The 13,831-nt window shown below is 38.1% G+C and overlaps 2 protein-coding genes across 6 annotated transcripts in view; both read right to left on the bottom strand.

The window, feature by feature from the left end:
• LOC306851647 (zinc finger and BTB domain-containing protein 16-A-like) overlaps window positions 1-10,275 on the bottom strand; it is a 57,201-nt gene extending 46,926 nt beyond the window's left edge. Inside the window, exons 1-2 of the mRNA XM_079388051.1 lie at window positions 10,166-10,275; window positions 7,381-8,648 (exon numbers count right to left, since the gene is read on the bottom strand). Of these exons, the coding sequence (XP_079244177.1) occupies window positions 7,381-8,594 (1,214 nt within the window). The 5' untranslated portion in view covers window positions 8,595-8,648; window positions 10,166-10,275. The remainder of the gene's footprint in view (window positions 1-7,380; window positions 8,649-10,165) is intronic.
• Window positions 10,276-12,038: 1,763 nt separating this feature from the next.
• LOC306851013 (neural cell adhesion molecule 1-like) overlaps window positions 12,039-13,831 on the bottom strand; it is a 104,650-nt gene continuing 102,857 nt past the window's right edge. For 4 of the 5 annotated variants that reach the window (XM_079387025.1, XM_079387026.1, XM_079387027.1 and 1 more), the window contains one exon: window positions 12,039-13,411. In XM_079387025.1, coding sequence (XP_079243151.1) covers window positions 13,300-13,411 — 112 coding nt within the window. In that variant the 3' untranslated portion in view covers window positions 12,039-13,299. The remainder of the gene's footprint in view (window positions 13,412-13,831) is intronic. The other variant, XM_079387029.1, reaches the window with a different exon arrangement.

Genomic DNA, 13,831 nt, shown 5'->3' with positions numbered 1-13,831 from the left:
TAATCCACAAGTAATTCAAATGACTCCAGTCCATCAATTTACATATCTTATGAAATTATATACTGTGTGTTTTTAAAACAAATATCATTATATCAAAAATATCAAAATATCATTAAGGCATTTTAACTTTAAACTGTTGCAGCATCCACAATAACGCTTCCTCCAGTGGAAAAATAAAACATCCCCTGTTGTTCTTTTACATCAAAATTCACCAAGATGTTTGTCATAGAACTCTTGGAGCTTAAAATTTCTCATTGGATTCAGACAAGATAACTTTTCCCTGGAGAAAGCAATATAATGGACAGAGAACTCATATTGTAGTTGGAAGCAACGGTTTGAAGTTAATAAACGTCTTGATTAATTTGTTTGTTACAAACATGCAGCTTTTCACTTCACAAGACGTTAATTAATGGACTAGAGTTGTGTGGATTATTGTGATGTTTTTATCGGCTGCTCGGACTCTCATTCTGATGGCACCCATTCACAGCAGAGAACCCATTGGTTCTAAAATTTTTCCATATTTGTTCTGATGAACTCATCTACATTTTGCCTGGCCTGAGGGTAAATACATTTTTTGGATGAACTATTCCTTTATCATCCGAAAGGCAAAGTCAAATCACTTAGAAAAGTAATAGTACACCTGAACTCAAGTCACATGATCATCCATGTCTGTAACACAAACAGAGGGGCATAAGTTGCACACAGATGTTTAGTACTTTGTGCTTGTGTTTGCTCAAAGTAGGCATTAGTAATAGTAATACTTGCCTTAAATACAACTAATAATTCAACAAAATGTGTCACAGGCTGCATATGTAGTATTAAACCCAAATGTTTACCAAATGTTTGGCAGCGGGTTCAGTGACATTCTTCTTCACAAGGCTAGAGAGAAAAACAGGAAAGATCCTCTGCAAATTGGGAAGTGTTCAATTTACCCGTGCAGCGGATGCTCAATGACCTGATGGCATTGTGTGAGTGAGGCCATTATGACAGCACAAGTACATCCTCACAGCTGACTGTTTCCCTGAGGCTCTATTGAAAGATTGCTGCTGGTAATTTCACAGAGTTCTATCTAGAAAGCTGTTGTGCAGGTTGGAAAAGCTGCCAAATGTTGTCTGGGAACATGGTGTAACAACAGTGTGATGCTTGCCATGGATGATTTACTACAATTTTGTACTGAAAATTTAGATACTCAGTGTGCACCATAAATCACGGCCTCTCAACAAATATTATTCTATTAAACTCAGATTCCAGGTAAGGTTATGTGCCTCACTCAAGGTCAATGTGACACTACACAAACAAGAACCATGGTAGGCCTACAGTAACCAGTCATTTTTGTTACGCAACGCACCGCTCAGATTTGACTCAGTGGCCTTGATAGTAAACTGAATCTTTAACCTTTAAGCTTATCTGGATATTTTTCTAAAGTTTACACATCAAACATTACAATTTAGGGTTCACTCAGTACAATGGATTATCTACCATATGTCACTATAATTGGGTAAATCATTACAATATCTATCTATCTATCTATCTATCTATCTATCTATCTATCTATCTATCTATCTATCTATCTATCTATCTATCTATCTATCTATCTATCTATCTATCTATCTATCTAGATAGTTAGATAAATAAATACTCATATACATAGAATAATAATTATCTAAAAAAATATCTTCTACTCCTTAAAATCAAAGATTACTTATAAATTTACTCTTTATTTTAAAATACTATATATCTTGAATTGAAAGTAAAATCTAAATTTTAATTACCATTGACAACAAGAACAAATATTAAAACACTTAACTGTTTTAATTTTGGAGTTATTACATTAAATGATCATCATTCATTTCTGATGTATTTATAAGACTATGAATGATTCAAAGCCCAAACTTAGCCCATTTTCTTCAAGCTTATCTACACTATGATGAGCATGTAGCTTGTGCAAGCCCATGAATAAAGCGGTCACTACAAACACTTTTCTAGGGAAAGGGCTGAATGTAAACTTTGACTCATTCTCTCAGAGAGCCAACCACATCTCTGACACAAGAGCCACATTACTGGATGGAATTAGTGTGAAATGCAGGCTACCGATCATCATCCAAAGATTAAACTAACCTTTTACTTTGATCAGGAGTTTGGGTTACAAGTGAACAGACAGCAAAACATGTGGCCGAGCCAACGAGATCAAAGGTTTGAGACGCACTGTTTGTATTTTGGCATATTACGCTAGACTTTAGGAACTGTGACTAAAGTCACTGTTTTCAGCTGAATCTGAGTCGCCAATCAATAAGCCACCCAACCCCCAAAGCTACGGCTAGAGCTACGAAAACAGGCGTGCACACATACTCAAATGCACAAAAGAGGGTTTGAACACAAGAACAATGTGAGAAAGAGAAGAAAACCCCTCAGGGCATCAACGGTCAGAAGTTTGACCTGACCCTAAAGAGTTGACCTGTATAGCCGTGATAATGGCTGAAAGAGTCCTGTCTTTGCCTGATAGCAGGCTTTGGGGTGAAAAGATACTAGAGGGCTTAAAGTCTTGACCAACTGGATTCCAGAGGTCCGCGGAGATGACAGAGGTTTAAAGATCACTGGGTGGCCGTAGTCTTGTGGGACAGGAAGGGCTTGAAGCGCTAATGAAGCTTGACCAGGGCAATGCTCTCTAAAAACATATCTTCTCCGGAGGCTGGGTTATCCATTAATGGGCTCAATGTGTTTTTTCTTTGGCCCTTTCCACACTGTGGATCATTATAAATGTCACGCTAATCTTTCAGTGAATTCATGATCTATCACTAGAGCTTTCTTTACAAATCTATTATAAGATAGTTTTGGAAAGGCATATAAAAACTTATTACTGGAAAACTAAAATATGGATTAAAATAATAAAGAAATGGCTCAGATAGTAGTTTCACAAACAAAATGTGTTTATTACTCTAAATTTAAATTAACTGGTTTTATTAGAGTAAAAAATATTAAAAATTTCAAAAATAAACATGACTGGATGAAACTGTATTAGGTAACTCCAACAAACTCATTATTAAGGGTCAGATCAGATAAAAATAACTTTTCACTTCTTATTGTTCATTCTTATTATGTGTTATTATTAGAAGCTCAGATCTCATGACATAAACTGAATAGATGATATTATCTGCAATAATCCCAATCAGGTCTTCCAAACTTCCTGTTCAGAAGTGGCATATACAGTGTCCTCCCAGGAGACTACTGGTATGTAGTTAGGGCTGCTGTTGAAGTTAACCAGAGGATAAAGGGAGAGGCTGAGTAAACAAAATATCTCCTGAAGCAACAGTTGAGAAGACAATAGATGAGCTCTGATGCCTGGTGTGTGAAAGACACTCATTATCTCTGTGCTTCAGTCTCTTTGCTATTGAAGCGCTCTATGTATACACTATCATTCAAAAGTTTGGGGTTGGAGGTTTTTGAAAGGAGTTTTGTATGCTCACCAAGGCTCATTAATTTGCTCACTCATTATATTTGATCAAAAACACAGTAAAAATTTTGATTTTTTTTTTACAGCTTAAAGTAACAGCATTCTATTTGAATGTTTCTTTTTATTAATCCTGTGCTAGCAAAGCTGAATTTTCGGCATCATTACAGGTTTGTTCAGTTGCTCACGGAGTAAGGAGATGTACTTGAGAGGTGAAGAGCTCCAGTTTGAATCCCGTGTAACTACAGTTCGACAAAACAGTTCAAATCTGCATGTAAGGAAGTTAAAATAGCATGGTTGCATCAACAAATGTGTTTTTATATCAGTTTTGCATTTGTCAACACTATCGGGTAGGTTTAGGGTTGGTTTGGTGTAGGGCATATTTCCAACACGATAGAGCATTATTTTTTAGCGACGGTCCCCGAATATTTGAATTCTGAACCACCGCAATATGTAAATAAAGCTACGTAATAAAAACAGCAATACGTACCCATATAAACGTAATAAAAACGTGCCACGGTTTACGTATTGAACCCGTGTTTTAGCACCACTCAGTGGACATTTCTCTTTGAAACTGCAGCGAAACGTGCAGTAAAATACGTAAAAACGGTCTCGCTAAAAAGTGCACCCAGGTACGTTTATGCCATGAGACTTCTGTGGAAACTGTGATACAATTTTTTTCAGGACCTTTGTCAGGTTAGACAGCATGTTTAATATAAGGAAACAAGGCTGTGAGGGATAGACTTACAATGGAACATGCTGTATAAAGCTCCAAGATCACAACTTTCAAAACTGTTTTATGTGGTTTTTGTCTCCTGAAAGTCAGCTGAACAATCGGTATGTTGTGAAGCAACAGCACAGTCCATTGAACGCACAGTACTTCTATCCCTCACAGCCTCCTTTTCATTCCTGTCAGAAATTAAATATGGTGCTAGCCTGATTAAGGTCTACAGAAAGATCAAAGTAACAACATTTAATTGAAGTAGAAATCTTTTGCAACATTGCAAATACTTTTACTCTCATTTTTGATCAAAAAAGTATTTTTTTTAATCTTACCCCAAACTTTTGAATGGTATGGTTTGCACAAAATATTAAGCAGGACAACTGTTTTCAACATCAATAATAAGAAATCTGCATTTTAGAATAATTTCTGAAGGATCATGTGACACTGAAGACTGGAGATATGATCCTAAAAATTCAGCTTTGCCATACAGTGGAGTAATTTTATATAGTTTTGCAAGCTACAGGAAGTAGCTCTATTAGCTCTATTTCCTCTGTCTCTCTTGAGCTCTCTCTGTCTCTCTCTGTTTGCTCTATAACAAAAGATCTAATTAGAGCTGTGAGCAGCGGGCCAATGCGAGTGCTCTAGGATCTCCCACTTCCAGGGATTCCTAAGCAGCGGAGCTGATCTGCGTCCCCAGAGCCCCTGCACGCATCAGTCGTCTCCCTGCCGCCCGCGGTGGATTGTGAGTACACATCAGCGGCAGATTAAATCCACTGAGTGGAAAGCAGCACATTCCTCGGCTCAACCACAGGGCAGAAATGACATGCATGACAGAACCGAGACCAAGCACAGCAGTTCGCAGAGGTCTTAATCCAAAGGAGAGTGTGTTTGTTGCATGACTGTTGTGACGTCCAATGCTATTGCATTTATTTCAAACGGATGCTTGTGCTTGAAGTCGTTCAAGAGGACTGGGAATGCTTTGGCGGGTGCATTTGGGTTAAGATTCACGACTATGAGGGCCTCTCGCAATTGGGGCAAAAGTTTAACTGTTATTGGTATTGGGTCGCCTCACCATGACCACAATGACCCCATGGGGCCCCGGTGCTTTCATAACGTACTGTGTGCAAGTCAGATGTCGGCAGATCTTAACATCTGTCACTGTTCACAAACCAGAAAAGGGCAAGCTGAGTTTATGAACAAATATACTTGTCCCAAGTGAATGGCTAACCTACTGACCTACTGTCTGGATGTGGTTACTGTACAGTCATCTAGACTTTGTTACCAACTAAATGTTTTCAAATTTTAATAAACAGTAAATCAATTTTGTTATAAAATGTTACTATAAGAAATAATAATAAAATATTATGCCAAACTACTATTTTTACTACTATTCACTATTTTATTTTTGTAAAGTGTTCACTGTAAAAGATGTGTATCAAAATCATTGTGTCCAAATTAAATTTTTAACGTCTTACACATTCATTAGATCCGAACAAAAAAGAAGCATCATGTGTTTTAGCGCCACACTGGAACGGAGAACATCTGATAGGATGTGTTCGTCAGGCCTCAGACAGAAAACCCGGGTCGGTGTCACTGGGTTCAGCATTTGTGGGAATGAATGAAAGAGTATCAGGTGTGCCGCAATACACACAACGTGTGGCCACTTTATCTGTGTCTGACAGAAGGCTAAAGTCACTATCAGACCATCTTCACCACAGAGACTAAGGAGAGCGGTGTGGGGTTATCTTCCACTCTGATAAATACAGATAAAGCTCAACCTACTGTTTGAGAGTCCAAGTTTAAACTGCATGGCCATCAGTCAAGCCCAAACCAATAAAACTGAAATAACGATGGCCTTTGGTTGGCAAAAAAAATGGATTTCATATGTCAACAACAGCAATAAATATTTTATTTTGACATATGGCATGACAACAGTTGGGTGTCCACCAAGTGAAAGTGAGAGGACATTCTGTGCAAAAACAAAAATGCACAAACATGACCAATTTTATGAATATTTATTGTTTGTTTGAGCTTCAAAAAAAATAGTGCTTAATCCATCTGTCTATCTGAGCAAAGCTGCTGCTGGCCGATCATTTTGACAGTGTCAAGCCAGAGGTTATGGAGGGAAGGTCAGGGTCAAGCTGCATTAAGCAGCCCTTCTTTTCTGCACAGGAAGACCTTGTCCTTCTACAAACCAAATAAAGTCTTGGTGTGTAGAGCTGGCAGATGTTTCTAACCTGCTCGGCACTGCTCTCAACAAGCCTGAGGAAGTACATTAAAGAGAAAGTTCGCCCAAAAAGGAAAACACTGTCATCATTTATTCACCCTCATTTTATTTTACAGTAAACCCATATGACTTTCTTTCTTACAAAAATACAAAAGCACACATTTGAATGACCACATTAAGCAGTTGCTCAAACAGAATGCATTTTTGCCTCCCGTTGCATTACTTTTCTATTATTTCTCTATGTAAACCTGTGCTTAGCAGACATGTTGTACTGCTGTGATTGCGTTGTTGGCAAGGTTTTTGCATTTGACATTGCATTTTACAATGCACAGCACTCAAGTTACATTCACTTAAAAAACAACAACAAAAAAAACCTGGCACCCTGGATTTTTTGCTTTTTTTACTGCTTGCATGTCATGTTTTTCAACTCAAAAAATCATTCTTGCTAGAACGTCTTTCAAAATTGTGCTCGATTCTCACACATTTTTCAGTGTCTCGGGCATGACATGCATTCTTATGCTTGAGTCAAACAAAGGTCAATATTTTTTTTTACCATTCCATTGCTTGTGTTTCACATTTTTCAATGCAAAAACGCATATAGATGGCCCCTAAGACGATTCCTGTACTATATTTAAAGTCTTCTGAAACTATACAAAAGGAAAAGACTAAAATATTGACAAATTACACATATTCATCAATGATGCCAAATGCCACTGGTTCCTAAGTTCCTTGTGATTGACTGTGAACCACACAATTTAAATATGTGCATTTTCAATATTGGTATGGAACACTTTCATTTTGCTTTCCTTTGGTCATCATTCAATTTGATTATATGAAAAAGAGCAGCATGGACATTCTTGTAAATTTCTCTTTTTGTGGTCCACAGAACAAAAAGATATACAGGTGAATAAATGATTAAATAATTTAAATTTTTATATAATTATATAAACCATCAGTAAAGCCCCATATAACTTCACTCACCTGTGTTGCTCAGCAGCTTCATTATCAGGCAGCTCCATATCACACACCTCACATCTTTCTTTCTGGGTTTGGACCTCATGCTTGACATTCGCTGTGAAATCCCCGAGCTTGCTTAAGAACTCCCTCTGAATCAAGCTCTGATGGAAGAGCCCCCCATAGGCACTGAAATCCATCGACATGGCCAGGGAGGACGGCACATGTAGGGATGAGGCCATGGACACAGGCAAGGGCAGCATGCTTTCGCTCTTATGGTTGGACGGGATAGAGCACAGCGAAGCGAAATGTCTATCAGCCAGACTGGCCATATTGACTACACCCACTTGGCTGTTGTCTCCTTGGGAATCAGCAGAACTATCGGCGGAGTGGAGTTCGCGGGCGCTGGTGATGACACTACCTCTGGTCGGGGTTCCAGGAGTGTCCCGGAGCTGCCTGGAGTCACCCACACCCTCCCCGTTCCTGGGGAAGCCACCTTCGTGTTGGTAGTCCTCGTCTACCTGCATCATCTCAGTCTTGATTTTATCTAGCAATGGAGATGAGTTTCCAAGGTTGTTTGAGAAACTCTGGGCCATGTTTCCTTGGAGGACAGACTGTCCCATGCTCATCAGGCCTTCTACGGCTGCTTTAGTTGGGCTGACGGTTGAAAGACCCAGTTGGCTGGACTCTGAAGATCTCTTATCGACCATGCTGATCAGCGCCAAGCGATGGCGATGGCCGGCGTCCTGTATGGAATGCTTTTTAGAGATAAATGTGCTCTTAAGGTACTTGATCCTGTGGTCATCTGCATCCTCTGCGCCGTTTTCATTCATATTCACGTCCGTGTCGTTCTCTTCGGACGCCTGGATGGTTTCCAAGATCTTCAGACATTGCTCTTCCAAGTATTCTATCTCTAAAATCTCTGCAGCATACAGCAGGTCATCCAGGTCCTCCAGCTTGGCTTGGAGCGTGGCGGTGTAGGCGTACTCCAGAATTTGCTGGAAGGTCTTTGGTGAGAGGAAGTCCAGAGTGTAATGTTGGCTGTTGCGGTGGAACAGGATCTCAAACATCTTACTAGCACATGCAAGCACGGTTCTGTGGGCATGAAACTCCTGGCTGTCGACCATGATGACCACATCACACAATGTCCCAGAGAGACGCATCTGGTTGGCCTTCTGCAGGAGCGATGTGGGGTGGCCGGGGTTCTGGAGGTGGATCGCACCCATTTTAGTCAAATCCATTACATCGACATCTACCGAACCATCTCACGGATTTGCTTCTCTCCTTGAGTGCTCCTGTAAGTGTCATTCAGTCATGTTACAAAAACAAGTATGAGTACAAAATACACTACGTCAAATGTGCAATGCTCGGTTCATTCATCTCTGTTACACAGGTCATGTTAATCATCACCCAAACAGGTTAACTCAGTGCTTTGAGAAAAAGTCAAAGGGGCGTTGTTGTTGTTGTTGAACCTCTGTGCAGAGGCACAAGCCAATCGTCACAACATGTACTTAATGTTATGCAATCGCAGCGATAGTAGTGGAAAGCTGCCAGGTGAAACTGAACCGACGGCATTCGGCACATGCTTGAGAGGAACTTGCTTTTCTGATATAGTTCTTCAGGCAAGAAACATAATTTATTTTAATTATACCTTAACATCCTTTATTAACACCCAGGAACATCCCTACAGAAAAGAAGAATAAAAACTCAACCTGGGAGTGACATTTTAATCTGTTGTGACACATACAGCTACACTATAAAAAAATGATAAGACTAATTGTCTAAAAACAGTTATATAGTATTTACAGATCAGCTAATACCAATACAGATTTTTATGTTTAACGGTTCAATAATGATATTCAATTTTTTTTCTGTCATAATGATAACTAACAATGATAGTTTAAATAGTATTATAAGCATTTTGTAAAATCTTGCTTTAGCCATTTAATGTTAACATTTCATATTTATTCATATGCATTATTATTGTTATTGTAGCTTGTTATTTTGACAGAAGAGATCTTCAGTAAATAAAGTGAAAAATATATAAACCTCTAATATAATGTATAAATTCCTGAAAAAGCTGCATTCTGCTTTCATGTCAAACCTCAAGATTATATTTTGTTGGTTTATTTATTTATTTTGCGCGTGAGTGAATTGCATTTCAGAGAAAAGGCATCAGATTTTGTCTAAAAAAGCCTCCGTTAGTAGCTACTAAACACTTCATTTAAGAAAAACGATATAAAGAAAAAAAGGTACGGATGCACCTTGTCCTTCATGACAAACCTGAAAAGGTTGAACACTCATAACCTTTCAGCCTTCAAATCGCACAAATAAACCAAAACCGTGAGTTACAGTTTACTGGAACCACACATCTATCTATCGACCTTTCTATATTAAATGTACGACTCTATTACGCTTGCTAAATATGACAGATTAAGCAACAGATCTGAGACAGCGAACAGTCATGTTTCCTCCGTGCAACAGTCTGTATTCGCAGTCTTTACTGCGCTGCCAAGCGCAAATGCACCTGATTGACAAGTTGTTTTAAGCGACATTCACAGCAGTTAGTTTATAAACATAACCATTTTCATAACACTTAAAGTCTACGTGTCCCGAAAGCATAAACGAGCATGCAGGATCCGTGAACACTACGGCGTGTGCTGTATCTTTAAAGACAAGAAACAAGTTGCATCCTCAGCGCAAAATTAACTCATTCTCGCAGCACTTTCACCAACTAATAAGCATTTGTGTTGCCAGTTCCAGTATTTTGAAGAACATTTAAGGTTTAACCGGTGAAGTTATTTTCACTTACCTGCAATTGGCGCGTAAATTGAACACTTGTTATTAAGGCATCAACATACTGAGGTTCACAGGAGCCGCTTCACGCGCACTACACTCTCCGTGCGGATTCCAATCATCATCATCACCGTGACGTCAAAGCAATGGCTCGCTGTTTTCACTGAGGCGCGCGCCAAGACGCCGCGCGCAGAACCCTATGATTATTAGCGCTTTTAGGATGGAGCTGGTGAAGAAAACTGCTCCGTGGTGTTCTATTACTGGAATTAAACCAAAACACCTAATAATCATTTACATATGACAGAAAATTAAAGTATTAAGTCCAACTTACAAAGAAAAATACAGCCCGGGATGCAGTCCACTTACACTTTCCCCAGAGGATGTTTAACTTTAAAGAGCATGACTGCATTAAAAGAGCTTATCTTGTCCATGAATGAAGGGGGGCTGGGGGGGGGGGGGGGGGGGGGGGGTGAGAATAAAAGCACCGTGCCAACGAGTCGTACCTCATTTCCCACAGTCGTCTTATCTGGAGAAATGCTGCTTCATTCTCTACAATAAGAGTGAAGGATAACCCTGAGAACATCAGAGAGCCACCGTATTTTCTTTTCTACTTAATATTGCCACCCATTGCCACTTATCATTACAGTATGTTGTTTTCAGTTTTTGCAGAAACAGTTGAAGCACAAATACGGATGACAGATTAAACGGTTTCATTGGATTTTAATGCAGTAGCTACATGGGTCAAGGACAAGGATATTCGAGATAATAAAAAGTTGTGCTCAGTGCAGTCTAATATTTATATTCATGTTTTATTCATACATTTTTTTAAATATTCATGTTAAAAATCTAATGACAAAATGCCTAGTGTTGTAACCTTAAGGGGATAGTTAACCCCAACCCTAAAATTCTGTTACTCACCCTCAAGATATTCCACACCTGTAAGAGCTTTTTTTTCTGTTGAGGACAAAAAAAATATATTCTGAAGCACGTTGGTAACATTTGACAGTAGCCATTGACTTCCATGGTATGGAAAAAAAATATAGTCAACTTGGCTGTTTACCAACATTCTTCAAAATATATTTTGTGCTCACCAGAACTATGCCTTGAACTACTAATTTTGCCTCTGCCAAATTTATCTTTTCATTTTTCAAATTAAAAGTTTAATGGTACTTTCATTCAGACAGATTCAGGCCAACACATTTTAAAGTCCCGCAATACAAACAAACAAATACCTTTTGATTCAGAAATGGCAAAAAGTTGTTTTCAAGACATGTATTAACTGAACTGAATGCATATTAAATGCAGTCAATACATGTGTTCGTGTTAAGTATGTTGATATGAAAGCACGTGCAGTCACGTTGTGACCTCGTGCACTAATATTTGAGGCTTATGAAAGAGTGCCACCTGCTGGCCAACTTAAATAATTGATAAGTAGGTACCTTCTTTCGGTCTAAGGTGGGAATTTTAATCAGGATGCAATGCATCCAATATACATATTAATATGTTTTAAATGTCATTCTGGAGTATAAGTAACCCATTTTCCACTACCACATAACACCATAGGGTCTCTTCCAAAGTGTTTCTTCAGAACCTCTCTGCTATTTTAATTACAATTTTTGATGACAGTGTTGACCAATAACAAGTTACCACAGATTTATTGTAGCAACAATAACCATAGAGGCTATTATTTTGGAGAGTATCCTGGCTAACAGATAAAAATGCATTGTTTGTAATGCTTAAAATTAAAGCGAGTGTTAATCTGAAGCCATTTTTAAAACAACACAATGTTGACCTTTATATATTTACCAAATAAAAACACGTAGAGAGTTGATATATTTACTTTTAGGTCAGATTATCTAAGCACGATACTGCACAAACACAACAAACTAAGAGAATCTTTCATGTTTTAATGAGTTTAATTAAAATGTGTTAGAACAACACAATTTACAACATGTTCTTTGCTTATCATTGTAAAGCTCACCCATTATACTGCTATTCCATGGGTCAAATCCCCATATACATGAAACCATTTACAGTTTTGGGGCAAACTGGCAGTGAACAACTGAACAACTTGTGTACAATGGCCAAACAAAATGATCTTTCATTCTCTCCAAAACATTATAGAAAGCACTGAAATCATGGAAACACCCAACCAACAATCTTGACAATTTCTCCACCATTTCTCCACCAGACTGCCATAAACTGAGTCTACAGTTCAGGCTAGTCTTGTTTAACATCAGACATGGGCAAGCAGACAGTCATGCAATGAGTCACATGTCCCATCAGTCCAGTTTCATACAGGACTGTTAACATACGTCATGTTATAAAAGGACAATCAGCAGTTGCTGCAAAGCAAATTTCCGTGAAGAAAAAAAAAGACGACAAAGATCATGATAACACAATCACAGTGCACAAGCTTGCAGGTGACAGTGTGAAACATTTATCCAGAGGTTCAAGGTATAAAAATGAGCAGATATTTTAGTTCAAGTTGGTGCTTTAGGAGCATGTTGGAAGAATGATTTAAAGTATAAATCACAAATATTAGAAACACACGATAATTGTAAAAACTGATTTAATAAAGACTTCAGTAGCGAATCAAATGGCTTATTTGAAATCTTTATCAGACTTTCAAAAACAGTATGTTAAAATATCTTCCGATATTTTTTTTGTCTTTACATAACTGCCATTTCGAGTTATCATCCAACAGGCAAAAGAGTTAAGTGTAAATAAAATATGATAAAATACAAAACTAACAACAAATCGAACCTTGCCCTCAACACTCAAGATAAAAAAATAGGAGAAATCATTTACATTTTAACAATGTACTTAGCAAATAAATCGTTCATGTATTACTGAATAAATCATTCTCCTGAATAACTTGATGCCCTGCTTTAATAATTATCCTTTTGATTGAGAAACAAAATGTACAAAGAAACTTTATAAGAATATCTTTGAATTGTATGAATTTGCAACTCCGATACAGAAACTTGCTCAAATCAACAAAAATAGAAGGAAAATGCATACATACATTATAAGTGAAACTTTTGTCTGTAGATACACGGTTTTGTTCAGAAAATTCATTAAGGGCACTGTTAAACAAACACGTTCGTCCATGGTCACCACGACGCTTTTACTCCTCTACTCGTCTTCTCATGCTTTACTTTCAGTGGTGTTTGTTTGTGTGAGGGCGTTGGGTTCTGCTCCAGTGCCTGGCGCAACTTTCTTCAGTTCAGTTGTACTCTTCTCATCATCCAGAATCTTCCTGTGATTGAGACCAATAAAGGGACAGTTCAGCCAAAAATGAACATTTTGTCTTCATTTACTCACCCTCATGTCATTCCAAATTTGTATGACTTTATTTATTCTGTCCATTTCATAAATTATTCAGTTAGACGCATTGACACAACTGGCCAGAATGATTCATGAATGAAACACTGGGTTTATTGATTTTATTGATTTCAATGCTGAATCAAAGGCTCTTGCTTCTATTTGATTTGGATTTATTTAGGTATAATGCGCTTATGTGTGAAATAGATTCTCTGCTATGTTAATAATTAATGTCAGTGTTTTAGACTGAGTCACTTTTAAACCAAGAAACGTCCTATTGTGAATGTGGTAAATTGACATGACCAGAACACCTGTTGTGAAATCTTCCTGTGAAAACCTTTCTGTTTCTATGCTT

The sequence above is a fragment of the Barbus barbus genome (genome assembly GCF_936440315.1).
Source record: "Barbus barbus genome assembly, chromosome: 31".
NCBI classification, from domain to species: Eukaryota; Metazoa; Chordata; class Actinopteri; order Cypriniformes; family Cyprinidae; genus Barbus; species Barbus barbus.
This window is presented reverse-complemented; position numbering and strand designations above follow the sequence as displayed.